Source organism: Ovis canadensis, chromosome 6 (genome assembly GCF_042477335.2).
Source record: "Ovis canadensis isolate MfBH-ARS-UI-01 breed Bighorn chromosome 6, ARS-UI_OviCan_v2, whole genome shotgun sequence".
NCBI classification, from domain to species: Eukaryota; Metazoa; Chordata; class Mammalia; order Artiodactyla; family Bovidae; genus Ovis; species Ovis canadensis.
The window spans coordinates 101,005,997-101,033,995 of NC_091250.1; the positions used below are offsets into that span (position 1 = coordinate 101,005,997).

Consider the following 27,999-nt stretch of genomic DNA (forward strand, 5'->3'; position numbering starts at 1 on the left):
AATTGTAGCTTTTTAAAAGATATTGCCATCTTAATCATTCCTAAAGGTATGCTTCAGTAGCATTAAGTGTATTCATACAGTGAAACCAATCACCAGAACTTTTTGATCTGGCAAAAATTGAAGTCTATGTCATTAAGAAACTACAATTTCCTCTTTCCTCAGCCTCTGGCAGCCATCACTTTGCTTTATGTGTCTACAAATTTGACTAGGCTGGATACTCTGGACTTTTCTTGTACTTGTCTTTCTGGACTAGCTTATTTCATTTAGAGTAAAATTCATCTCTGTTGTGTGGTGTGTCAGAAGTTTCTTCTAAAAGCTAGGTAATAGTTTCTTACTTGTCTAATTCAATGAAACTATGAGCCATGCTGTGTATGGCCACCCAAGTCAGTTGGATCATGGTGGAGAGTTCTGACAAAATGTGGTCCACTGGAGAATGGAATGGCAAATCACTTCAGGATTCTTGCCTTGAGAACCCCATGAACAGTATGCAAAGGCAAAAGATAGGATACTGAAAGATGGCCTCTCCAGTGTGCTACTGGAGATCAGTGGAGAAATAAATCCAGAAAGGCAGAGATTTGGCAGGTTTGCAGAGAAGGCCTCCAATAAACTCAAAATTTGGTAGCACTGAGAGAGGAAATTCTAAATTCCAATAGGTGCCAAGATGAGTCATGTTTCTGCTTTCCTTATTATCTCAAATGCTGTAGTGGGTCTTCCTGAAAGAAAAAACAAAAACAAATCTTTGATGAAATGACTGTCTTGTCATATGCATATATTAGGCAATTTTTGTGAAAAGGCTTGGAATGTTTTGGCCAAAGATGTTTCAAAGTGTCTGTTTTTTGATAAAGCAAATACGTCTGTGCACGTATAGTATGCAATACTCATGTACGCATGCTAAATCGCTTCTGTCATGTCTGACTCTCTGTGAGCCTGTGGACCTAGTCGTTCTCTAGGCTGCTCTGTCCATTGGATTCTCTAGGCAAGGATACTGGAGTATTAGTAAGGTAGACACTGACGTTTATGAAGGCAGATACTGAAGTTTAGTAAGGCAGATATATAATTGCTTGGAGAAGTCTTAATCCTTCAAATGGTTGTTTATGGCTTCCTGGAATGCTCTGTACTAGTAATGGAACACAGGGTTCTACTTTCAGTATTTCATAAATTTTTCCATAATATTTGTGAGTTTGCTGAACCCTGTCATGCCCTCCTCTAGGGGATCTTCCTGACCTAAGGATTGAATCCATGTCTCTTAAGTCTCCTTCATTAAGGTTCTTTACCACTAGTACCACCTTGGGAACCCATAATATATAATGTAGTGTAGTATAATAAGAAAACTGAGCTACAAGTAGGAACAAGTAGGAACAAACAAGTAGGAACAGTTTCTAAGTGCTACCTAGATACTATTGCTACAAATATCTGTGGGACTCTTCAATATACATGACTTCATTAATGAAAAATTTTATGAGGTTTCTAGTGATTCTTTCTAAATTAAAAAAAGAAGTTTAGTAAAGTAGATATATAATTTTTTGGAGAAGTCTTAATCCTTCAAATTGTGGTTTATGACTTCCTGGAGTGTTCTATGCCAGTAACGGAACACAGGGTTCTACTTGCAGTATTCCAAAAAGTTTCCATAATATTTATGAGTTTGCTGAATCATTTTGTATTTTCATTTTCTTATTTTACTTAGAGGAGACAAATTCCTGTGACTTTATGTGAATTCACTTTCAAACGAACTAGAAAAAATAAGATTTCATGCTACCAACTAAAAACAGGACTTACCTAGTATTTCACTGTAAAACATACTCCATGTGTTCTCATTAAACATTTGGAACCAAAAATCAAAATAAAGTACATATGTTTTTGACCCTCTCCCTGAATGTCATATGACGACTAATTCAGACAACATAACAGGTGCATAAGATGGTAAGAATGAAAGTTTTCCACTAATCTTTTCCACTGAGTCACCATACAAGAAGCAGAGATTGTACAAATAAAGATACTTTAGGTATCTCAGTGAGAAGCTCACTCCCCACAGAATCCAATGGCATCTGCAAGAACAACATTAAACCAGTTTCCTGTGTTTTGTCATAAGTCACTTGTTAGAAACAACATCTTTACAGAGATCCTTAAAAACATCAAAAAATTCCCAGTATAAACTTCTTACTAATGAAAAATGTGTCCAAAAGAAATCTTTTGCCAGATATGTCCACATGCTGACCAAATGCTTGATAAAATTCATACAATGTGCTGTGTGCTGTGCTTAGTTACTCAGTCATGTCTGACTCTTTGGGACTCCATGGACTGCAACCTGCCAGGCTCCTTCAGCCAGAGGAAAAGTCTCATATTTAATAGGAGATGATTCATTGGGATCAACAAGATTGGAAGTTGGAGGTGTCAGAACAGTCACCTCATGAACCCTCCTGACAAGTTCATCCAGAACTGTTTTCATATTCATTTAATGACTGCATTCCATTGGCCAAACCAGCACCTTTCCACAACTTCTAGAGCTAAAGTAGCAAGTCATCTGTTGCAGTACCAGAAATGAGAGCCACTTCATAGACTTTTTGCTCCTGCAACTATTACTGCATTCTTTCACCAGTGCTCATGCATATATAAAAGGAGAAATCAATCAGGAAGTTAAAGTATAATTCCTGATTTATAATAAGAGAGTTTATGTATTTATAACATAATACAACTCAACTAAGTACATTATATTAATTGTCAACAGAAGTGGAAAGCAAGTGAAAGGGCAAAGAGTAAAACACTTCTAGTATATACAGTGTGTTCAGTATTGTCAGCGCTGTCACTGATCTAAAAGTCGATGAGTTTACACATGCAAATCCACTGTTATGTAAGAGACAAGACTAGCCTGAAAACTGTAGCAAGTGAATGTCTGCAGAATCCTTCAATCAGAGTTAGAGTTAAGGTGATGGGTTATGGTCCATAGGGTTGCAAAGAGTCAAACGTGACTGAAGCAACTTAGCATGCATGCACACAGCAAGATAGACCATTTGAAAGTTTCAACACTTGTATCTCCCACAGAGAAATAGCAAAAAGTATAAATAGTGAAGTGAAGTCGCTCAGTCATGTCTGATAGTGAACAATATGTTGGGAAAGCTCTGGACTATAATGAAGAAGCAACAGAAACCTGGCACGATTGAAAACTGAGAGTGGTCATATAGAAAACATGGGACTGATTTTACTTGCATTACCCCATCCTCCAGTTCAGAGATTCTGGGTCTTGTGTCTAAGATCAAGTGTAGTATTGGGACTTCCTAGATGGCTCAGTAAAGAATCCACCTGCAACGTGAGAGACCCGGGTTCAATCTCTGAGTTGGGAAGGTCCCTGGAGAAGGGAACGGCCAGAATAAGGTATTCTAGCCTGGAGAATTTCATGGACTGTGGGGTCGCAAACAGCTGGACATGACTGAGCTACTTTCACTTTCAGGCGGCTCAGTGGTAGAAAGAACCCATGTGCCAATGCAGCAGATGCAAGAGACATGGGTTCAATCCCTGTTTGGGAAGATCCCCTGGAGTAAAAAACGGCAAATCACTCCAATACTTTTGCCTGGAAATTTCCATGAGCCCAGGAGCCTTGTGGGCTTTAGTCCATGTGGTTGCACCAAGTTGGACATGAATGAGCGACTGAGCACAAGGGGTTCAGGACAGCTTGGCACCAGCAGAGATTCTGTCAGAGTAAGTTCCCTCCATGGGGAAGAGTAGTGTCAGAAAAGACCAGCAAACCTCACTATCATAGGTGTTTGCAGCCTGTGTTACTGAGGACTTCCACAGTCTTCTCCAACTCTGAGTCCAGCCACAGAGCTGCCGCGTCTTTGCTGCTGTGTCTTTCCTGAGGCTGGAACTGTCCCTGGGGTGGGACCTGACTCCTGGGGCCCTGTCAGTCCTGTCCCTGCTTTTTCTGATTGGGATGCCACAAGCCTTGTGGTCTATGTGAGGGGAGCTGCTGCACTGCAGCCCACCCCCAGGTTCCAAGCCAGTTCTTTTCCTGGTATAACTGGCGTTGGGCTTCCCTGGCAGCTCAGTTGGTAAAAATTCCACCTGCAAAGCGGGAGACGTGGTCAATCCCTGGGTTGTGACGATGCCCTGGAGAAGGAAATGGCAAACTTTCCACTATTCTTGCCTGGGAAATCCCATGGACAGAGGAGGAGCCTGGCAGGCATAGCATCATGATTCAGGATGTTTTGTAGATTATACTCATCATCATTTATTACAAGATATTGGGTATAATTCTCTGTGCTAGTCAATAGATTCTTATTGCTTATTTTATGTTTAATAGTTTATATTTATGACACTATACTCCTAATTTGTTCTTCCCCTTCTCCAGTTTGGTAACCATAAATTTATTGTCTATGTCTATGAAGCTCATTCTATTTTATATATAGATACATTTGTATTACTTTTTAGATTTCACATATAAGTGATATAGTATTTTTATGGATGACATATTTCACTATGAATGATCTTTTCTAGGTTCATCCATGTTGCTACAAATGGCAAATCTTTATTCTTTCTAAGGGTAATATTCCTTTGTATATATATCCCACATGTTAAGACAATTATCTGTTGTTGAGCACTTACTTGGCTTCCGTATTTTGGCTATTGTAAATAATGCTGCTATGAATATTGTGATTCATGTAGTAGTATTTCAGTGACTTAAACCCATACTGTCTGTGTTCAGAGTGCAACCTCTTAACCATTATGGTATGGTGACTCCCTTTTCTGGGGTATAGTTACTTTCAAAATGTAACATTAACAGTTTCCCATTATTAAGATATATCATCACTATGATATTATGATAAAAGCATGATTATTGTTTAGGTTATGTATTAGTGCAAAAAACTGCCCTTAGAAGAGCAATACTTATTTTATTTTTATCTCTCATAGTTCTGAGTATTGGTGGGGCTCATTCAGGTGATTCTTGTAATCAGATTCTCAGGTGGTTCCAGTCTTATGGTGACTGGGGCTCTAATCATGAGGAGCTCTGGTGACCGCTTTTAAATGGCTCAAGTTGCTGGAGGGCTGCAACTACTGGGGCTTCTTAGGCATGTGTATGTATCTTTCCACAAGTGGTCATTTATCATGGAAACTTTGAGTATGTTACAGACCTACACGGTGAGCAGGCAGACAGAGAGATGAAATGGAGATAGTGAGATAGATAGATAGATAGAGACATAGACAGGCTGAACGACCAAGACAGAGAAGCAGAGACAGGTTTGTGTTGTGTTCTGTAACTGAGCCTTGGAGGTTAGGCTGAAACATTTGTGAGACAGCCTCTAGAGTTACTAAAGTTCAAGAGAGAGGGAATTACTTGAGGGGAGAGCTGGCAGAGTATTTGTAGTCATGACTCAAAAACACTATAAGTATAGATGTAATCCAGCAGAGGTCCCTTAACTACTGTAAAATGCATATAATACTGCTGTTAAAACCACAGTAAAATCAGTAGATTATGTGAGTTAAGATTTTAAAAACTAGTGGAATTATAAATATAAGGTGTTCTAAAAAAAAAAAAAAGGAGCGTCCTTATTTGACACATTGAATAGTGTGCTAAATTTCCAGTAGCTTTTTTTTTTTTAATTTAAATTTCTTTATTTCAATTAGAGGCCAACCACCCCACAACACTGCATCGGTTCCGCCACACATCAACACGAATCCGCCACGGTCGCACACGCGCTCCCCACCCTGAACCCCCCCTCCCACATCCCCCCATCACACCACCCCTCCGGGCCATCCCAGTACACCAGCCTCAAGGATCCTGCATTGAACCAAAAAATTATATTTTACTTTTGGCCCCAGCATGTGGGATGGGGATCTTAATTCCCAGACCAGGGATTGAACATGTGCTTCCTGCAGTGGAAGCTGGAATCTTAACCATTGGACCACCAGTGTAAGTACGTGCTCAGTCACTCAGCTGTGTCCAACAAAGCTTGTCTGTTCATGGGATTTCCCAGGCAAGAATATTGGAGTGGATAGTCATTTTTCCTCCAGGAGATCTCCCCGACCAAGGAATCATACCGAGGTCTCCTGCATCTCCTGCATTGGCAGGCAAATTCTCTACAACTGAGCCACCTGGGGAGCCCCATAGACCAATAGGGAAGTCCTCAATTCAAGGATTCTGAGAGAAACCAATACATTGATAACGTGAATGAAAATCTTATGATTTAATATCTTAATAAGAACTGAATATTTTGAATCTATATGTTTATTTCACTAATTATTTAACATCACATAATAAATAAATGAAAAGATTATTATGACAGGTCAAAAATGAAGAAGTATATAGAATAAAAATTTAAATTGTTTTCATTGGAAATTCCGTTCCGTTCAGTTCAGTTCAGTCACTCAGTTGTGTCTGACTATTTGTGACCCCATGAATCACAGCATGCCAGGCCTCCTTGTTCTTCACCAATTCCCAGAGTCCACCCAAACCCATGTCTATTGAGTCGGTGATGCCATCCAACCATCACATCCTCTGTCATTCCCTTCTTTGCCTGCCCTCAATCTTTCCCAGAATCAGTCTTTTCCAACGAGTCAGCTCTTTGCATCAGGTGGCCAAAGAACTGGAGTTTCAGCTTCAACATCAATCCTTCCAGTGAACACCCAGCACTGATGTCCTTTAGGATGGACTGGTTGGATCTCCTTGCAGTCCAAGGGACTCTCAAGAGTCTTTTCCAACACCACAGTTCAAAAGCATCAATTCTTCTGCACTCAGCTTTCTTTATAGTGCAGTTCTCACATCCATACATGATCACAGGAAAAACCTTTTAGCCTTGACTACATGGATATTTGTTGACAAAGACTCTGCTTTTGAATATGCTATCTAGGTTGGTCATAACTTTCCTTCCAAGGAGTAAGTGTCTTTTAATTTCATGTCTGCAGTCATCATCTACAGTGATTTGGAGCCCAGAAAAATAAAGTCAGCCATTGTTTCCACTGTTTCCTCATCCACTTGCCATAGAGTGATGGGACTGGATCCAGTGATCTTAGTTTTCTGAATGTTGAGCTTTAAGCCAAACTCTTCACTCTCCTCTTTCACTTTCATCAAGAGGCTCTTTAGTTCTTCACTTTCTGCCATAAGGGTGGTGTCCTCTACATATCTGAGGGTATTGATATTTCTCCTGGCAATCTTGATTCCAGCTTGTGCTTCATCGAGCCCAGCCTTTCTCATGATGTACTCTGCATATAAGTTAAATGAGCAAGGTGACAATATACAGGCTTGACATACTCCTTTTCCTATTTGGAACCAGTCTGCTGTTCCATGTCCAGTTCTAACTGTTGCTTCCTGACCTGCATAGAGGTTTCTGAAGAGTCAGCTCAGGTGGTCTAGTATTCCCATCTCTTGAAGAATTTCCCATAGTTTATTGTGATCCACACAGTCAAAGGCTTTGGCATAGTCAATAAAGCAGAAATAGATGTTTTTCTGGAACTCTCTTGCTTTTTCGATGATCCAGTGGATGTTGGCAATATGATCTCTGGTTCCTCTGTCTTGTCTAAAACTGCCTTGAACACCTGGAAGTTATTGGAAATTCAGTGTATTCTAAAGATCATTTCCTCTGTGGTCTACACATTTACATATATTTACACAAAATGTGTTTAATTTTATTTCCAAAGATGAGTGTCATGCTTATGTTTTTTAGAATTTCTGGAACTTTTTATTTGTTTAGTATTGTGACATGAAGAGTATTTAACAACATTGCCCATAATTGAACTGTTTTCTTTCATGGCTGTATAACTCATATCTATGTTGTAGATTAGTGTGTTGACAAATTGATAGCCATTTAAGTGCTAGTGGGAATATTCAGTATGTAATCATGAACATGTACAAGTCTTTCTGCATGACATATAACTAGATAATGAGTTGCTATATAAAACAGTGTGTATAAATTTTATTTCAATGGTGTTTCCATATTATACTCCCTCAAAATTAGTCCTCCCAGATTATTTGTTCTACAAATTATTTGCAGGAATATTACTTGTTGACAATTTTAATTTCCCAGATTTTCCATACCACCTTTTGTATTTCATTGGCCATTTCGCTTCTGTGAATTTCCTGTTTGTACCTTTCATTTATTTTCATATTGGAGTGCTAGACTTTTCACTGGAGATTTTTAGTCTTTCTTATTGCACAGTGACTACCAACACTTTGTCTATTACACGTGCTGCCGTGTAGATCTGAGGAAACTTTTGTAAGCCTATATGCTTGATTTAAAAACATTTTCTACTATGGAAACATATGGTTCTACCTTCTTACTTTCTGTTAGTTTTATTTTTCTTTAAATATGTGTCAGTTATCTAGGTGGGTTCTATGAGAAGTTCTTGGTAAATTTTCCTATAATTCCCCAAACATCAATGTTTCTTCTTTAAAATAAACTATGCCTAAGGCTGATGAATGTATTTTAAATGTTGTGGATGGTGGTCCCCTTGACCAAAGAGACAAGACTCATTCCCTGAGCTGGACATTTTGATAATAAACTGCTTTTCTGAGGTACAGTTTTCATCAGTACCTTCAGATTGTTTTCATTTGATTCACCAATTTTTTACAAAATTTACGTGATTTTTGTCTTGTGCTCATTGTTTCTGATTATTTCAGTCTTAGTGGGCCTAGGTTTAAAGAAAATAATGTCTACAATATTTTCTGTCATGATAAAGGATTGAATGTTTACATGTAAGTGTTATGGGAGGGATGACGCAATAGCTTCCTGAGGGAAGAGACAAAAGAATGAGAAATGCTGATCTAAAGTGTGGTTATGATATAATATAATATGAAAGTGAAAGTTGCTCAGTCATATCCAGCTCTTTGGGACCCCATGGACTGTAGCCTCCCAGGCTCCTCTGTCCATGGAATTCTCTAGGTCAGTGTACTGGAGTGGGTAGCTATTCTCTTCCCCAGGGGATATTCCCAACCTGGTATCAAACCCAGGTCTCCCACGTTGCAGGCAGATTCTTTACTGTCTGAGCCACCAGGGAAGCCCAAGAATACTGGAGTGGGTAGCCTATCCCTTCCCCAGGGGAATCTTTCCAACCCAGGAATTGAACTGGGGTCTCCTGCATTACAGGCAGTTTCTTTACCAGCTGAGCTACCAGGGAAGCTCATATTATAATGTAATAGTAAATAATTCAGTCTGTGTTCAACAAACCCATTGAATTTCTCATCATATCTGCAAGTAGCTAAGTGGTGCTCCTTCCTGAATTGTAAAAATATACATAGATTTAGATATGTATATAGATATAGATAAGATCATAGATATATTCGGGTAGCTTTGGAGAGAATGAAAATTCGAAAGTCCCTTTAGAGTTCAGGTAATTATTTTCTTAACATACAGTTGAGAATTTATATCCATTAGCAAAAGCTGGTTATGGGAGTGAAAATAATAGATGAATAAAAGGTGGGTGACAAAAAGAGAATTAGGTCATGAAATTAAAGATTTTTGCAAATATCTCGGTTTTATAGATGGAAGCATGTAGCTACACTTCTAATTCCATGAACACTCCAAAGGCAAATGAGTTTAACTGGATGAAGGCAAGTGTCTTGCCATGGCTTTAGGTAAGAAGTGTTGTTGAGGCTGGATGCACAGTAAAAATGAAGAACTGTTAGTGGTCTCCCTAATAAAATTAAAGGGTGAATCTTTCAAAAGAATTCCAATTATTGAACAATCTCTATAGCAAGGAAAAGCTATAAAATTCTATACAAAAATGAAGATAAAATTCTGAATATCTACAAAGTAATATGGATACTATGAATAGACTTTTATTGTTCTTGTTTCTACACCCAACATGTGAAAAACAGTTAAATTCAACCACATCTTTTTAGTATACTTTTGCATTAAAATAATAAATTTCAATACATACCCACATCATTTTATGGAGGAGTTCTACTTATGAGGCAGAAGTGCTAGAGCAGCAGTACCCAAACTTTTAGGCCCCAGGAACCAGTTTCGTGGAAGACCATTTTTCCATGGACTGGGATAGGAAGGAATGGTTTTGGGATGATTCAAGCACATTACGTGTATTGCTCACTTTATTTCTATTATTGCATCAGCTCCACCTCAGATCATCAGGCATTCGATCTCAGAGGTTGGGGACACCTGCGCTGAGTCTCAGATACAGCTAGTCTCTTTTCCCCTTCTTTCCTGTTTTAGCCAACTTCCGGCAACAAAATAGACAACATTTTGTGATGACAAATATGGCAGTTGCCACACAGGCCAGCAGGAACCCCATGACGTCCAGAGAGTGGTACTGGAACCAGGTGAGGTCATGGAGAGCTGGCCGCAAGTGCTTGGCTCCTTTGTGGCGCATGACAAACTCGATCCAGAAGACTGCTCTGTCCAAGGGCTTCATAGGCTGATCATGTTGAATGGCTGATAATCTCATCACATTCTCTTTGTAGCTGAAGGAAAATCAAACAGTTATCATTTATGGAATGAGCTATAATAGATAAAAATGTGAAAATTCCTTGCAGATGGTAACAGAGTGCAACACAGAGTGGAGAAAAACAGATAATTTTCTCCGAGGTGATTATTGAGATATTAGCTTATGGGCTAGGATTCCTTAAATGCACAGTTTTCAAGCTACAAAGAAAAGAAAGAAAATGGGAGAGAACAAGATTGTGTATTCTAAAGAATGGAACAAGCTGTCCCAAAGGGAAAGAAAAGAAAAGTAATTCATAATATGTTTGTCCAAAGTTTGAATTATCTCATAAAGAATTGTTAATAGACCTGGTAGATGTATTCCAAAATGTTATAATCTAGATATAGCAGGTAAATCAGGGATGAGGTTTGGAGACATGTCCAGACAGGGCTGGTCTTACATTAGTGAAGTGGTGGTTGAGAGTGTGGAAGTAGATTGACTCAGTTTGATTCCTGACTCTTACTCTGTTGGCTGCTTTTTAATTTTTCTGTTCCTCTGATTGTTTTTTAAAATTAATTTTACTAACATTTTAAAACATTTTTATTTTTTAAACTTTTAATTTTACTTTGGAGGGCTCAATTATGATAGAATCTGTTTCTCGGTTTTTCATTGTTATATGAAATGGCTAGGAATAGTATCTTATCTAATTATTTTGAGAATATTGTATTGATTCTTAGAGGCATTCCTAGCATGCAGTAGACACTCAGTGAATGTTTACTAGTATTGTTGTTTGGGTTCTTGTATTGTTGTTCTGGTTCTTTGTCAGGAGCCTCCTGGAGAAGGCTCAACATTTCACTCTCAGGCATTGCAGACACACTTGTTTCTATTACTGAAATAATGGCAGACTAATAGACAAGAAAGAAGAATAAAGAGATATAGCTCATGTACTTTAAATCACAAAGTGCTATAACATGGCAGTGTGGTAATAACAATGGAAGTAACTTTTCTCCCTTTACTGTCAAAAACACAGGAGGAGCACTGGATTTTTGCAAAGACTGCAGTAATCCTGGAAATATATTTTTAATACAAGAGGAATAGACTACAATAAAGAAGTTACTTAAAATGTGTAAAGTAACACTGTTTTACTAAATACAACATGTAGCATATCATGAACATTCAGTATATTTTCATTTTTGACACCAACATTACGTTATTAAAAATTAAAAAGGCATACAAATATACTAGAGATATGTACATTTACATAAAAACAGCAAAAGAAAGATTTGTTTCTTTCAAAAAAAGAAAAAAAGTGCTTTTTATGCTGCTCACTTACGACAATAGCTGTGCTAAAATTAAATAACACTGCTTATAAAACACACAATGCATTTTGCTGCCATTACTGACACATTCTCAAAATGCTTTCTTTACAAAGTCATTATGACAAAAAAGGGGGAATATATACATCATATTTGTAATATTAATATAATTGCGTCATTGAAATTCATGTATATCCTGAAGTGATTTGGAAATTAAATATTTCTGTTTTCAGAAAATGTGGTTTTTAAATAGGGGTATCCCAACATAACTACCTATTCCAAATAAGACAAAAATGAGCACGAATAAAAGAACTCTGAATATACTTACATTTATAAGGTGTATCTACATAGTTGTAATTGAGAAAATTAGAAAATTCTAGTTGTTTTCCATTTATGAATGATGGGATCAAAATATTATTACAGACTAGCAGATACAGAGAACAATCTATTGGATACCAGATTTGGGGGAGTAGAAACACACAAGTGGGGGAGTAGGAGGCAAAATTACTGGAATAACATAAGCTCAAGGAGGTGTTATACAACACTGGAAATTTAACCACTATTTGGTAATTACTTTAAATGGAAAATAAGCTGTAAAAATTGTGTAACATTTTTTAAAAAAGGAATATCCCAACATACGTGATTCCGTGGTGGCTCAGATGTAAAGAATCGGCCAGCTATGCAGAGACCTGGTTTGATCCCTGGGTCAGCAAGATCCTCTGGAGAGGGGAGTGTCTACCTACTCCCATGTTCTTGCCTGGAAAATTCCATGGACTAAGGATTGGTGGGATACAGTCTATGGGGTCCCAAAGAGTCAAACACAACTGAGAAACCAACACTTTCACTTTTTCATATCAACATATTCTTCCCAAGTCAATTATGTTTAGATTTTATAAGTCTTCCAAACAAGACAAAATGACCACAGTAAAAAACAAAACAAACAAAGAAACAAAAAAAAAACCCCAAAAAACAAAAAACACCAAGAATATTCCCACATTTATAAATAGGATATACATATTTGAAACTGGGTAGTTAGAAAGTTATAGCTGTTTATCGTTTATCAGAGATGGAGTCAAAATATTAGCATAGAAAACTTGGAAAATAGTAAATGCAGTTGGAATTTGAAATGGATTATGTCATGGTGGTTTACTGAAAATAAACCATCTTTTAAGAGTTTAAAACATTTGAGAAGGTCACATGCTGAAAGAAAGTAGAGTGGGCAGATGTGTATCCATATTGTTCATGGTTCCCTACAATAACTTTGTTCTCAATGCTTCTAAATCCATTAGAATTTCAATGGTTCTTCTCATTCTAATGATTAAGTTTTCAAAATTTCTCCACTATCTTTAAAACGCTGACAAACCTTTTCCATAAAGCCATGAAAAAAACATAATGTGACATTCACAACCCGTTATTGTTTGTCTGTTTTCAAAACATTGAGCAAATCTTACACCTTATTGTGCTTATGTGAAGACTCATGGCTGCCTCCCTCACCTTCAGATGAGAACTTCTCTAGAAAGATTGGCTAGTAAAGAAAAAAAATATGTATATATATATATATATATATATACTCACGAAGGATTATTAATGACTTCCTGCAATGCGTTGAGCAAATCTCTTGTTGACATTGTTTCCAAGTCCAACCTGACAGCTGTTCCCTTGGATTTCATTCGAGCGATGTTATCAGCTTGATCAGCAAACAAAGGTGTGCCCACCATAGGGATCCCATGATAGATGGCCTCATAAACACCATTGCTTCCACCATGAGTTATAAAGGCTTTGGTTTTTGGATGGCCTAGGATTGAGTGAATTTCAGGAAGATTATTAATTATAACAGAATAAAATGAGAAATGGGTATTATAAGGCACTGGAAGAAGCAGTATCTTTTAGATAACATTACTATGTATATTGAAAGTGCTTTTAACTTGCTTTCAGAACTCAGAGAAGAAACAGCTATGTCTGCTGAAGGGGTAAATGAAGATTTTGTGAAAGAAGAGCTGAGTCACTTGAACATCACAAATGAATCCAGGATTGGCAGGTGAACAACTTGAAAGACCATTCTGGGTGAAAGAAACCACATGTGCAAAGAAAGAGGAGGGCATGTCAGAATTTATTCACCTAAAGATATAGTGAAGTCATTAAGTTTGATAGGAATGGTGTCAGGGTAAAAGAAGGATAATGGTAGTGGCACTGGAACCAGAGGAAGGAAAAGCTACATTTTATCATGAAGTGTGTTATTGCTTCACAAAAATGATTGTGCATTTTTTTAAATAGGAAATTGAGAGTCATTGGTAATGGCAGAAGAGTTCTTCTTTTAGTAGCATTTAACATACCTCTACAGAATGGAAATGATAAGTATAAGGAAAGAATTCAGAGACAGAACAACAATCCAGGAAATCATTGAAAAGCTCACTGTGAGAAGTAATTACAGCTGAAGTAAAGATTCTGGCTGTGAGGGATGTGACTATGTAGAATAAACTGACAACTGTTATATGTTCTCCTTTTTTTCTCACAGCAAAGAAAATTATAATAGAGTAGTAAAGTTTTCCTTTTCAGTGTTTTAATAATTGCTTTGTAAGTGTGTTTCCTGTTGAAGCACTCTCACTCTGCTCGGCTGTTACTCATGTTTTCATTATTTGTTGTGACAAGTCTCACCAAGAAGGTCATTCTGGGGAAGCCATTTATACAACCGGGTGTTGGGTCCTAAGTTATCTGGTTTTTTGCCATCATATCTCCATAGCACCTGTTAAAAAGTAAAGGAAATACTTTATTTTATGAGTTGAACTTCAAAGTTATACTAATAATTTCTAAATTGACTAAGATACATATAATTACATGCCGTCCATAGGACATGAAAGGAAATGAAGACATATGAAGTAATGGTAACTAGTAATACAAAGACATAAATAGGAATACCTACGTTTGATGTATTAATTATGTATGCATGATGGCAGAGACAAGTGAGATTTTCAATGACCAATTCAAATATTTAAAAAAAAAAACCTGCTTTGTTGTTGCTTTACAGTCACTAAGTTGTGTCCAACTCTTTGCACTCCATGGAGTGCAGCATGATAGGCTTCCCTGTCCTTCACGATCTCTCAGAAGTTGCTCATATTCATATCCATTGATTCGGTGTTTCTATCCAAGCAACACATCGTCTGTCACTCCCTTTCCCTCCTGCCCTTAATCTTTCTCAGCATCAAGGTCTTTTTCAATGAGTCATCTTTTTGCATCAGGTGGCCAAGGGTATTGGAGCTTTTTCAGCTTCAGCATCAGTCCTTCCAATGAATATTCAAAGTTAATTAAGTTAGGATTGACCAGTTTGATCCTGCTGTCCAGGGGACTCTCAAGAGTCTTCTCCAACACCACAATTCAAAAGCATCATTGTCTTGGCACTCAGCCTTCTTTATGGTCCAACTCTCACATCCATACATGAAATGCAGTGCTTGGGTGCAATCTCAAAAACCACAGAATGATCTTGGTTCATTTCCAAGGTAAACTATTCAACATCACAGCAATCCAAGTCTGTGCCCCAACCACTAATGCTGAAGAAGCTGAAGTCAATTGATTTCAGCAAGACCTACAAGACCTTCTAGAATTAACAGAAAAAAAAAAAAATGAAGAAGAAGTCTTTTCATCATGGGGATAGGAATGTAAAAGTAAGAAGTCAAGAGATATCTAGGATAAGAGGCAAGTTTGGCCTTGTAGTACTAAAAGAAGCAGGCAAAACCTAACAGACTTTAGTTAAGAGAACACACTGGTCATAGTAAACATCTTTTCCAACAACTGATGACTCTATACATGGACATCACCAGATGGTCAATGCTGAAATCAGATTAATTATATTCTTTACAGCCAAAGATAGACGCTCTACACAGTCAGCAAAACAAGACCTGGAGTTGACTGTGGTTCCTATCATGAGCACCTGAGTGCAAAATTCAGATTTGAATTGAAGAAAGACTTAAATTGAAAGCGGGGAAAACCGCTAAGCCATTCAGGTATGACAGAAATCAAATCCCATATAATTACACAGTGGAGGTGATGAATAGATTCAAGGGATTATATCTGATATACAGAGTGCCTGAAGAACTGTGGATAGAGGTGTGTAACATTGTACAGGAGGCAGCGATTGAAACAATCCCAAAGAAAAGGAAATGCCAGAAGGCAAAATGGTTATCTGAGGAGGCTTTATAAATAGTTGAGAAAAGAAAGGGAGTGAAAGCCAAGGGGGAAAGGAAAAGAAAGATATACTCAACTGAATGCAGAATTCCAGAGGATAGGTAGGAGAGATAAGAAGGACTTCAATGAACAATGCAAAGAAATAGAGAAATCAATGGGATGTGAAAGACTAGAGATCTCTTCAAGTAAATTAGAGATCCCAAGGGATCATTTCATGCAAAGATGGGCACAATAAAGGATAAAAATGGTATGGACCTAACAGAAGCAGAAGATATTAAGAAGAGGTGGCAAGAATACACAGAAGAACTATACAGAAGAGGTCTTAGTAACCTGGATAACCATGATGGTGTTGTCACTCATCTAGTGCCACACACCTTGGAGTGTGAAGAAAATGGGACCTTAGGAAGTATTACTGTGAAGAAAGCTAGTGGAATTTCAGCTGAAATATTTCAAATCCTAAAAAATGATACTGTTAAAGTGCTGCACTCAATATGCCAGCAAATTTGGAAAACATAACAGTGGCCATAGGACTGGAAAAGGTCAGTTTTCATTCCAAACCCAAGGATGGGTAATGCCAAAGAATGTTCAAAGTACTGTAAAATTATGTTCCTTTTAAATGCTAGCAAGGTAATACTCAAAAATCATTTATCTCGGCCTGAGCAGTACATGAACCAAGAACTTCCAGATGTGCAATCTGGGTTTAGAAAAGGCAGAGGAACCACAGATCAAATTGCCATCATTCATTAGATCATAGACAAAGCAAGAGAATTCCAGAAAAACATCTACTTCTGCTTCACTGACTATGTTAACCTTTGACTGTATGGATCCCAACAAACTGTGGAAAATTCTTAAAGAGCTGGGAATACCAGACCACCTTAACTGTCTCCTGAGACACTTGTATGCAGGTGAAGAAGCAACAGTTAGAACCAGACATGAAACAACAGACTGGTTCAAATGGGGAAAGGAGTACACAAAAGCTGTGTATTGTCACTCTGCTTACTTAACTTACATATGCACAGTGCATCATGTATAATACTGGGCTCAGTGACTCACAAGCTGGAATCAAGCTTGCTGGGAGAAATATCAATAACCTCAGATATGTAGATGACACCACCCATATGGCAGAAAGTGAAGAGGAACTAAAAAGCCTCTTGATGAAGTGAAAGAGAGTGAAAAAGTTGGCTTCAAGCTCAACATTCAGAAAACGAAGATCATGGCATCTGGTCCCATCACTTCATGGGAAATAGATGGGGAAACAGTGGAAACAGTGTCAGACTTTATTTTTTTGAGCTCCAAAATCACTGCAGATGGTGACTGCAGCCATGACATTAAAAGACGCTTACTCCTTGGAAGGAAAGTTATGACCAACCTAGATAGCATATTCAAAAGCAGAGACACTACTTTGACAACAAAGGTCTATCTAGTCAAGGCTATGGTTTTTCCAGTAGTCATGTATGGATGTGAGAGTTGGACTGTGAAGAAGGGTGAATAGTGAAGAACTGATGCTTTTGAACTGTGGTGTTGGAGAAGACTCTTGAGAGTCCCTTGGACTGCAAGGAGATCGAACCAGTCCATTCTGAAGATCAGCCCTGGATGTTTCTTGGAAGGACTGATGCTAAAGCTGAAACTCCAGTACCTTGGCCACCTCATGCGAAGAGTTGACTCATTGGAAAAGACTCTGATGCTGGGAGGGAATGGGGGAAGGAGGAGAAGGGGGCGACAGAGGAAGAGATGGCTGGATGATATCACCGGCTCCAGGGATATGAGTTTTAGTGAACTCTGTGAGTTGGTGATGGACAGGGAGGCCTTGCGTGCTGCAATTCATGGGTTCGCAAGGAGTCATACACGACTGAGTGACTGAACTGAACTGAAAGAGACTCTTGATGTGGGTGAAAGAGGAAAGTGAAAAAGCTGTCTTAAAACTCAACATTCAAAACAATACGTTCATGACATCTGGTCCCATCACTTCATGGCAAATATATGGGGAAAATGTGGAAGCTGTAACATATTTTATTTTCTTGGGCTCCAAAAGCATTGTGGATGGTGACTGTAGCCATGAAATGAAAAGACACTTGCTTCTTGAAAGAAAAGCTATGACAAATCTAGACAGAATATTAAAAGCAGAGACATCATTCTGCCAAAAGAGGTCCATATAATGAAAGCTATATTTTTTTCCAGTAATCATGTATGGACATGAGAGTTGGATAGTAAAGAAGGTTAGGTAAGGTAAGATAAGGTGAAGTCACTCAGTCATGTCCTACTCTTTGCGGCCCCACAGACTGTGGTCTACCAGGCTCCTGTATCCATGGGATTTTCCAGGCAAGAGTACTGGAGTGGGTTGCCATTTCCTTCTCCAGAGGATCTTCCTGACCCAGGGGGTCGAACCCAGGTCTCCTGCATTGTAATCATAGGCTTTACCATCTGAGCCACCCAAGAAGTCCTTAAAGAAGGTTAAGCACTAAAGAGTAATGCTTTTGAATTGTGGTGCTGGAGAAGATTCTTGAAAATCCCTTGGACTGCAAGGACATCAAACCAGTCAATCCTAAAGGAAACCAATCTTGAATATTCATTGGAAGTACTGATGCGGAAGCTCCAGTACTCTGGCCACCTGGTAACTGTTTGGAAAGATCTTGATCTGGGAAAGGTTGAAGGCAAAAGGAGAAGGGCTGGCAGAGGATGACATGGTTAGATAGCATCACTAAATCAATGGACATGAATCGTGGCAAACCCTGGGTAATAGTGAAGGACAGGGGAGCCCAGCATGCTGTAGTCCATGGGATTGCAATGATTCAGACGACTTAATGACTAAGCAACATCAGCATAATTTTTTAATAATGTTAATTAGTGGTGCTGAAGAAGTATGTTCTCTTACCTTACAAATTATTAAGCCCTACTTCCAAAAACAATGAAAAGTGGAATTGTTTGACTTGAATCACTATTGCATGACTACATTTATTGTTAAAATTTAACTCCCGAGAGCATCTGTATGTGTGCTGTGTGCTCAGAAGTCCTTCAAAGAAAAGGAACAAGTGACAAAGTGATAGGAAATGTCTAAAATCATCTCTTTACAGAGTTTCACAGACTTATTAAATAGTTGTCCATGATTAAGTTATTGTATCTACCTTTTGTGGAATTTGAGCGAAGGCTGATGCAATCACCTCGGCTCTGTCTTCTGACATGTTACTGACCATTGACCCCAAAGAAAACACCACAATTCCATTTTCGCCAGAGCTCTGCACAAACTCTTCCATTTCCTGTGAAAAAAGAATTTGCCCCATCACAAAACAGCAGCAACATAGCATACATTATTGAAGGGATTGATACAAGCAAAAAAGAGAGAAAATCAGAAATTGTCTCGAGATTAGAGTAGAGATTTCTTACAAAAATATTGTGGTAAGATACACATGGCATAAAATTTACTTTGTTAATTGTTCCTAAGTGTATAGTATAGTAGTTTTAAGTATACTCACATTGTGCAACCAATCTCCAGATCTTTTTCATCGGACAAAACTGGAAGTCTATGACCATTACGAAACTCTACTTTCCTCTTACTCTAGCCTTTGGCAAGTTTCTTTCTACTTTGTTTCTACAAATGAGATTAGTCTGGATACTTCTTATAAGTTGAATTGTAGAGTATTTGTCTTTTTCTGACTAGTTATTTTCACTTAATGTAAGGTTCATTCATGTTATGACATGTGTCAGAATTTCCTTTTAAAGGTGAGTAATATTCTATTGTTTGTATATATGATATTTGTTTATTGCTTCCTCTGTTGATGGACATTTGGGTTGCTTAAACCTCTTGGCTCCTGTGAATAGAGCTTTCATGAATATGTTGTACAGATATCTCATTGGGATCCTAATTTCAATTATCTTGAATATAAATCCAGAAAAGGAATTGCTGAGCTCTATGTGTAGACAGGTTTTATATTAGAAAGTACACATTACTCTTATCACATACTATACAGTTAGCTAATAGAGTGATTTCCCTCCCTCACTCACCCCAGTCTCCCAATTCTCTTGAACATATTAACTTCACATCTTGGACTTTGGTCAGTTGTACTAATAAATATTTCACAGTATAAAATCATTAAAAATTTTTTGAGGGACTTTATATCATTTTTTATATTTTTTTAAAACATTTTTTATCCTTGAAATCCTGGGGAAAGAATGGGTGATATGAGGTCAATTTCTTCCATTATATATATTTGTGCAAATGTGTTTCTGTATAAGCAGGAAATAAGATAGAGCCAGTACTAGTAGTGACAAGGAGATACTATTAAACTATATTATCCTCAGACTCTTCATTAGTCTTGATGTTAATTATTAACGTAGATTCTTGGAAGGAAGTTACTTGCCAGATTCAACTCCCTTTGGTTCTTTGTTATTATAATTCTGCTAACTCATTTATTTATTCCAGACAGACTTTTTGAGAATGATTTACGTTATTCATTAATATTTCTTTTCCTGACTATGAGCACTATGAAAAAAATACATGATCTGAATCAGTTTATGTCATTCATTCAGCTCTGTAATCCTATTCTTCATCTTAGACTTTGTCATAATTTCCAAACTCTGTCTAAAAAACTAACTACTGACTTGAAGAGTCAAGTATTATAGTTTGGAAATTCTATGAAATAGTTCTGTGAGTTCTATTTATAATCCAAATTTACACTTGTATAGTTACTTATTTGAGAGACCATATTGCTGTGTTTCTTTACATATGATGCCTTTGTCCTGAACTTGCATAATTAATGTCACAGATGGATGTGTTATGTCTAACTGTGGTGAAGGACCTTCAACTTGACTTCAATGAGTCCTCCTGGGAGCACCTACTCCACAGAGGAAAAGGTGCCCAGGGCTTTCTGCAGCACAGGTCTGGTCAGCTTTTGAGTAATTCAGTTCTAACTAAATAAAGCTCCAGGTGAATCTGTATTTGCCTGGATTTTTTTCTGAATTATTTTGCTTTGTGGTCCTGATCCTTTCTGATTAAAAAAACAGTTACTTTCTATATTAGAATAATTCCAAATGTTGAATGGCAACCCACCCCAATATTTCTGTCTGGGAAATCCTATTGACAGAGGAGACTAGCTGGCTATAGTTCACAGGGTCATGAAGAGTCAGACATGACTGAGCATGTCTGCATATTCACTGTTCTGCACCTTAGATCTCTAGTATGTATTTTCTAAGAATGCAAATTTGTATCCTTAAACAACATTTCTCCTGTTCTTCCAACTCTCAGTCCTGGCAACTACCATATTACTCTCTGTTATTACAAGCTTGGTATTTTTAGATTTCATATACAAGTGATTTCTTATAGTATTTGTCCTCTGTTTTTTCAAAAAGATAGACAAAACTGAAAATCTTTAGTTAGACTAATCAAGAAAAAAAGTGACTCAAATAAATAAGATTAGAAATGAAATGAAGACATTCCAACTAATACTGAAAAATTACATAGGATCCTGAGACTACCATGAATAATTATAAGCTAAGAAATTATTAATCCATATATGAGAAGAATGGAGAACTTCTTAAAAACAGAACCTACCAAGAATGAATCAGGATGATGGAGAAAATCTGAACAGCCCTAATAAGTAAAGAAATTGAATTGGTAATCAAAAACCTATCAACACACAAAAGGCCCAGGGCCTGATGGCTTCACTGATGTATTCTATGAAATATCACAGAATAATTAATGCTAGTTCTTCAAAAAATCTTTGAAATTAAAGAGGAGGGTAGGAACATTTCCAAAGTCATCCTATAAGGTCATCACCATGATCATGATACCAAATAGATAAGCACATTGCAAGAAGATAAAACTAAAGTTAATATCCAGATTGAGTATTGTTGCAAAAATTCTCAACAAAATATCAACAAGCCAAATTCAAGAGCACGTTAAAAGAATAGATTTGAATCAGTTCTGATGAGATGGATGAAACTGGAGCCAATTATACAGAGTGAAGTAAGCCAGAAAGAAAAACACCAATACAGTATACTAATGCATATATATGGAATTTAGAAAGATGGCAATGATGACCCTGTATGCAAGACAGCAAAAAAGACACAGATGTTTATAGCGGACTTCTGGACTCAGAGGGAGAGGGAGAGGGTGGGATTGTTTGGGAGAATGGCATTGAAACATGTATACTATCATGTAAGCATCAAATCACCAGTCTATGTCCAATGCAGTATACAGCATGCTTGGGGCTGGTGCATGGGGATGACCCAGAGAGATGTTGTGGGGAGTGAGGTAGGAGGGGGGTTCATGTTTGGAATGGCATGTACACCCGTGGTGGATTCCTGTCAATGTATGGCAAAACCAATACAGTATTGTATAGTAAAATAAAGTAAAACTAAAAATTAAAAAAAAAAACTAAAAGACTTTAAAAAAATAAATAAAATGAAGGGATTATTACTCTGAAAAAAAAAGAATTATATAGTAAGATCATGTGAGATTTGTCTCTGTGATGCAAGGATAAATAGAATGAACAATAAAATAACTTGATTTTCTCAATAGATGTCCAAGAAACTTTTGACAAGATAGGACATTCTTTCATGATATAACCCTCAACATATAGGGTACAGAAGGAACATATCTCAATGTAATAAAGAACATATATGACAAACCCAAAGCTAACGTTATACTCAACAGTGAACACTTGAAAGCTTTTTCTCTAATCAGAAACAAAATAAGGATGCCTACTCGCACTTATATAGAATTCAGTTTCCTTAGTGTACTAATAATGAAACATCTGGAAAAAACTATCCCATTCACAATAGCATCAAAAGGAAGAAAATAACTAGAAATAAATTTAATCAGTGACGTGAAAGATCTGTACAGTGATAACTATAAGAAATTGTAGAAATAGAAGAAAACACAAATAAATGGAAAGTCATCATATGACATGGACCAGAAGACTAATACTGCTAAAATGTTGACATTACCAAAAGCCCAAAGAATCACACCTTGAAATTTCATATTTACCACAAAGTTTCAATATTTCAAATAGTGTACTGGCCCCCAAATAGACACATAGACAATGGAACAGCATACAGGGTTCAACTAATAGTCAACAAGGGAGCAACAAAGGGAGACAAAATCACCAATTGTGGAAATGTTAGTCACTTCTTTCTTTTCTGAGAAAACTGGATAAACTATGAAAAAAACAAAAAACCAGACCACTCACGAAAACAGCTCAAAATGTATCAATGTATCAATGACTTAAACACAAGACCAGATACCATAACATCCCTAAAAGAAAATATAAGGTTAGGAACTCCTTGACACTGGTCTTGAAAATGATGTTTTTGTATAGGACATCTAGACCACAACAAAAGGGAAAAATCACAAGTGGGGCTACATCAAGCTTAAAAGCTTCTGCACAGCAAAAGAAATAATCAACAAGACAAAAATGTGATCTACAGAGTGGAAAAAAAAGTTTTTAACCACATATTGAATGAGGGGTTAAGATCCAGAATATATGCACAACTCACACAACAAAATTCAAGTAAAGAATGGGCAGATGAACAAAATAGACCCTTTACAAAGAAGATTTCCAAATGGTCACCCGGTATAGGAAAAGATACTCAACATCAGTAATCATCAGGGAAATGTATTTCAAAATCACAATCAGATATTACCTCCCCCCTATTAGAAAGTCTATAACCAAGAAGAGAAAAGTGTTGTGAGAATGTGGAGAAAAGTGAATGCTTGTACACTCTCAGTGGGAATGTAAATTGGTTTAACCCTTATGGAACATACATTGAAGGTTCCTAAAACAGTTGAAGATAGATCTATTGTATGATCCAGCAATTCTACTTCTGGGTATAGAGTCAAAGGAAATAAAAACCGGATATAGAAGAGGTATATGGGCTCCATGTTAACTGCAGCATTATTTTCAATTAGCTAAGGGAAAAAACTTAAGTGCCCACCAATGGATGAATTATTTAAAGATGTTTCATAGATACACACAGACATGCACACACACGCACACGGAGACACATGTGCTCAGAATGAAATGTTATTCACCCACGAGAAAGAAGGAAATCCTGCCATTTTCGACAATATAGGTGGACTTTGAAGACATTATGCTAAAATGTGTGCTGTGATTTTAATCTTTATTCTATTCCTATAATCAAATAATCCACTATGCTATATATCCGAAAAGTTGTAATCCTAGCTTATGCCTTTTTAATCTTCAAGAAAACTGTGATCTTATATTTGTTATTTTCCAAGTAAATATTTTATTGTATCTCATTTTTATTGTATCTCCTTTAATATATTTTATTGTATCTGATTTAGTATAATTTAACATTTCCTAGTGGCTCAGATGGTAAAGAATGTGCCTGGAGTGCAGGAAACCAGGATTTGATCTCTGGGTCAGGAAGATCCCCTGGAGAAGGGAATGGCGGCCTACGCCAGTATTCTTGCCTGGAGAATCCCATGGACAGAGGAGCCTGGTGGGCTACAGTCCATAGTGTCACAAAAAGTCAGATATGACTGAAGTGACTTAGCAGCAGCAGCATTTAATACAAAGATTTTTAATGTCAGGAATTTTTAAGGTTTTGGCTATCAGATGAAGATGAAATATTAAAGTATTTTTGTAAGTTTTAAGGCTTTTCACCAGAGCACTAGCTAAAATAAATGCCCATTTCCAACAATAGAAATGAATGTACCTATAAATGTATGTTTTTATTCCCAACCCAGAGATTTATTTAAATTTATTCAAAGTAAATCATCCTGATTCATGTCAATGTAGGCCAAAACTCACCACAATAATGTAAAGTAATTATCCTCCAATTAAATTAATTTAAAATAAAGAAAAAAATGAGTTAATGTGATATCTCTGTGAATACTGTACTCTAGTTTTCACTCATTATTGTCTATATCTAGCAATAATCTGCTAAATGGTCTCTTCCTACTCTTTACCATTTACAATCCAACCCAGTGACGACATCTTGCTTTTTATTTTTAATAATATATGACTATCTCTTTCTCAGGGTTTTTGTCATAGCTCAGTCGGTAAAGAGTCTGCCTGCAATGCAGGAGACCTGGGTTGGATTCCCAGGTTGGGCAAATCCTCTGGAGAAGGAAATGGCAACCCGCTCCAGTATTCACACTTGGAGAATCCCATGGACAGAGGAGCCTGGCAGTCTGTAGTCCATGTGATGGCAAGAGTCGGACGCAACTTAGAGACCAAACCACTGCCATCACCTCTTTCTTTCTTAATCCTTTCAATATTCTTCCCAATGCCCCTACTAGATGTTTCCAATCTTTACAATTATCTGTTTCCAACTTACCTCTATAGCATCATATTCTTTATTCAGCCTTTTCCTATCCAAACTAAACTTGGACTTTTTGGCAACTGTCATTACTACTCCACCTACCTTTCTTTTATATCTTCTTCCAACTGAGCTACGAGAGAAGTCCATATCTTCTTCCACCCCTGCCCTATTCCTCTGTTTATTCCTGAGCATCCTTCAGATCTCATAATTGTCTGTGAATCAGAGATACATTATATGATTCATGCTGAATATTTCTTTAGCACTCTGGTCTTTCCATCTTATAACATTTTTTACAACTTGATTGTGTTCTGTCATTTCAGGTGGACTGTCAGGTGGTAGAAACTGTGCCTACACCATTTGCCTATATTAGCACTCACTTCTGGAATATGCTATATACAAAATTATCCTATAATAATTATAATACAATTATTATGAAACATTATAGTGAGATGAGGTGTTTGGATGGCATCACCAGGTGATAATATCATTATTATTTTATTTATATGAAATATATATTTTTATATAGAACTATATGTGTCCTTTAATGAATGATGCTTCTCTATGTGTGAATAATGAAATTGTAATTTAATTGATGTATTATCAAAGTGTTCCATGTACTCTAGTTTATTCTGTAATGATAATAAAATTCAGATAGATGTGCTGATACAGAAATACATCAGTTTCTAGGTGGAAGTTCCCTTTATCCAGGTTCCCACATCTGACTACCTGTAATCAAACATTCTCAATAAAGAATACAGAATATTCCTATTGCAAACACAAAGTTCACAAAGAACAGCAAGGAGGAGTAGGTGACCTTAGGCAGAGGCTTGGCAGGTTTGCAGTGGAGCCCTCCAACAAATTCAACATTTGGTAGTCGTGGACGAGGAAATGAAATGTCCCAGTAGCTTCGAATGAGCCACATTTCGGCTTTCCCCATTGTCTCTGATAAGGTAGTAGATCTTCCTGAAAGTAAAAAGAAAAACAACAACAAATATTTGATCAAATGAGACTATTGTCATGTGTGTATATTATATAATTTTTGTGAAGGAACTTGGGATGTTTTGGCCACGATATTCGAATGTGTCTGTTTCTTGATAAATCTATACATAGCATAGTATAGGATAATAAAGTATATCTGGAATACATCTGTTTCTACATAAGCAGAAACAATTTCTAAAAGCTAACTGGATACTTATACCACAAATATGTATATAACTTTCAATGTGCATGTCTTCATTTATCAAGACAGTTTATGAGATTCTTAATGACTTTAAGTTAAAAAAAGAAGTTTTGTTAGTTGGATATCACTTGCAGATGTCCTAGGTACTTCAGTCTGTGGTAAATGACTTCCTGGTATCCGATACTAGTAATGGGCTTTACCCTACCCTATAATTTAAGTGTTTGCATAATATTTGCTGGACTGAGGGTCATTTTATATTTTTATTTCACTGTTTCACTTATTTGAGATAAATTTGTGTGAATTTATATTTAGACAAAGTCAACTTCCAAGGCACTAGGAAAAATAAGACTTCATTCTACCAACTAAAAACATGAATTACCTAGTCGTTTCGCTGCTAAGTGATAACTGACTCTTTTCAACTCCGTGGACTATAGCCCAACAGGCTTCTCTGTCCATGGGATTTCCCAGGCAAAAACACTAGAATGGAATGCCATTTCCTTTTCCAAGGGATCTTCCTGACCAAAGGATCAAACCTGTGTCTCCTGCCTTGGCAGGTAGATTCTCTACCACTGAGCTATCAGGAAGCCCAACTTACCTAGTACTTCACTGTAAAACTGATTCCACTTTATCTCGTTGTATGTCGTGAAGAAAAGGTCAAAATAAAGTGTGTAAAACATATTTTTGACCCTCTCCATGAATGTCATGCGATCACTTAATTCTGAAATCATAACAGGTACATAAGATGGTGGAAATGGAAGTCTTCCACTCTTCCTTTCAATTATATGGCCAGGTGAGGTGTAATGACTGTACACGAATGGTATTTTAAGTAATTCAGCCAGCAGTTCACCACAGGGTCCAACGGCATCTGCAATAAGGATATCAAACCTTGATTCCTGCAGTTCTGTCATTAATTTCTTGTTGGAAACAGCGTCTTTACACATACTTAGAGCAGTATCAAAAAATTCCCAAAATAAACTTTTCACTGTTGCCAAATAGGACCAAAAGGAACCTTTTGCCGCGTATGTCCATTCCTCAAGAAGACGTTCTATAAAATTCTCATAATCACTTTTTGTTAAAGATACAGGAAAAGTCTCAAATCTCATAGTAGATGGTTTACTGGAATTAGGAATAGTGGAAGCTGAAGATATCAGAACAGTCACCTCATGGCCCCTCGTGACAAGTTCGTCCAGAATTGTCTTTATATTCATCCAGTGACTAAATTCCACTGGCCACACCAGCACCTTTCCACAACTCCCGCCGCTAAAGTAACAAGTCAGCTGTAGCAGCAGCAGAAGCGAGAGTCTTTTCATAGACATCTTGCTCATATGCAGTCCTTTAAAAATAACTACTGTAAACTTTTGCTATTGCTCAGGCTTATATCCAGAAGTCATCAACCAGAAGTTAAATTATAACTCCTATTCCTTTAAAAAGTAGATTACATGAATAGTCAGCAGATGTGGAAATCAAGTGAAAAGGCAAAGTGCAGAAAGTTTCCAGATTATACAGTGTGTTTAGTATTGATTTGTCAGTGCTGTCACCCATCTTGTACACACACATCAATTATATTCTATGAGAAAGAAGACTAACTAGTGTAAAACAATAGCAAGTGAGAGGCTCTTATGTCTGCAGTCACTTTGACACAGAATTAGAGATAAGGTGACATCAACAAGATGGAGGGTT

General features: G+C 37.2%; 1 protein-coding gene and 1 pseudogene across 1 annotated transcript; both read right to left on the minus strand.

Annotated features, from left to right (window-relative positions):
* Positions 1 to 532: 532 nt before the first annotated feature.
* LOC138442986 (UDP-glucuronosyltransferase 2B31-like) lies at positions 533 to 2,209 on the minus strand (annotated as a pseudogene).
* A 7,806-nt stretch (positions 2,210 to 10,015) lies between these two features.
* On the minus strand, positions 10,016 to 27,796 carry LOC138442159 (UDP-glucuronosyltransferase 2B4-like). Its single transcript, XM_069593129.1, has 6 exons — positions 26,915 to 27,796; positions 25,954 to 26,102; positions 18,980 to 19,111; positions 14,334 to 14,421; positions 13,254 to 13,473; positions 10,016 to 10,402 (listed from the first exon to the last, which is right to left on the minus strand). Exons 1-6 carry the CDS (start codon positions 27,642 to 27,644, stop codon positions 10,123 to 10,125), a joined length of 1,599 nt encoding a protein of 532 aa, XP_069449230.1. The 5' UTR covers positions 27,645 to 27,796; the 3' UTR covers positions 10,016 to 10,122.
* Positions 27,797 to 27,999: the final 203 nt, after the last annotated feature.

Excerpts from the sequence above, each read along its gene's own strand:
- LOC138442159 (XM_069593129.1), bottom strand. The coding sequence starts at position 27,644 with ATGAGCAAGATGTCTATGAAAAGACTCTCGCTTCTGCTGCTGCTACAG. Across the intron at positions 14,422-18,979 it reads TCGCTCAAATTCCACAAAAG|GTGCTATGGAGATATGATGG; the intron begins GTAGATACAATA and ends ACTTTTTAACAG. Across the intron at positions 13,474-14,333 it reads TCCCCAGAATGACCTTCTTG|GCCATCCAAAAACCAAAGCC; the intron begins GTGAGACTTGTC and ends ACTCAATCCTAG.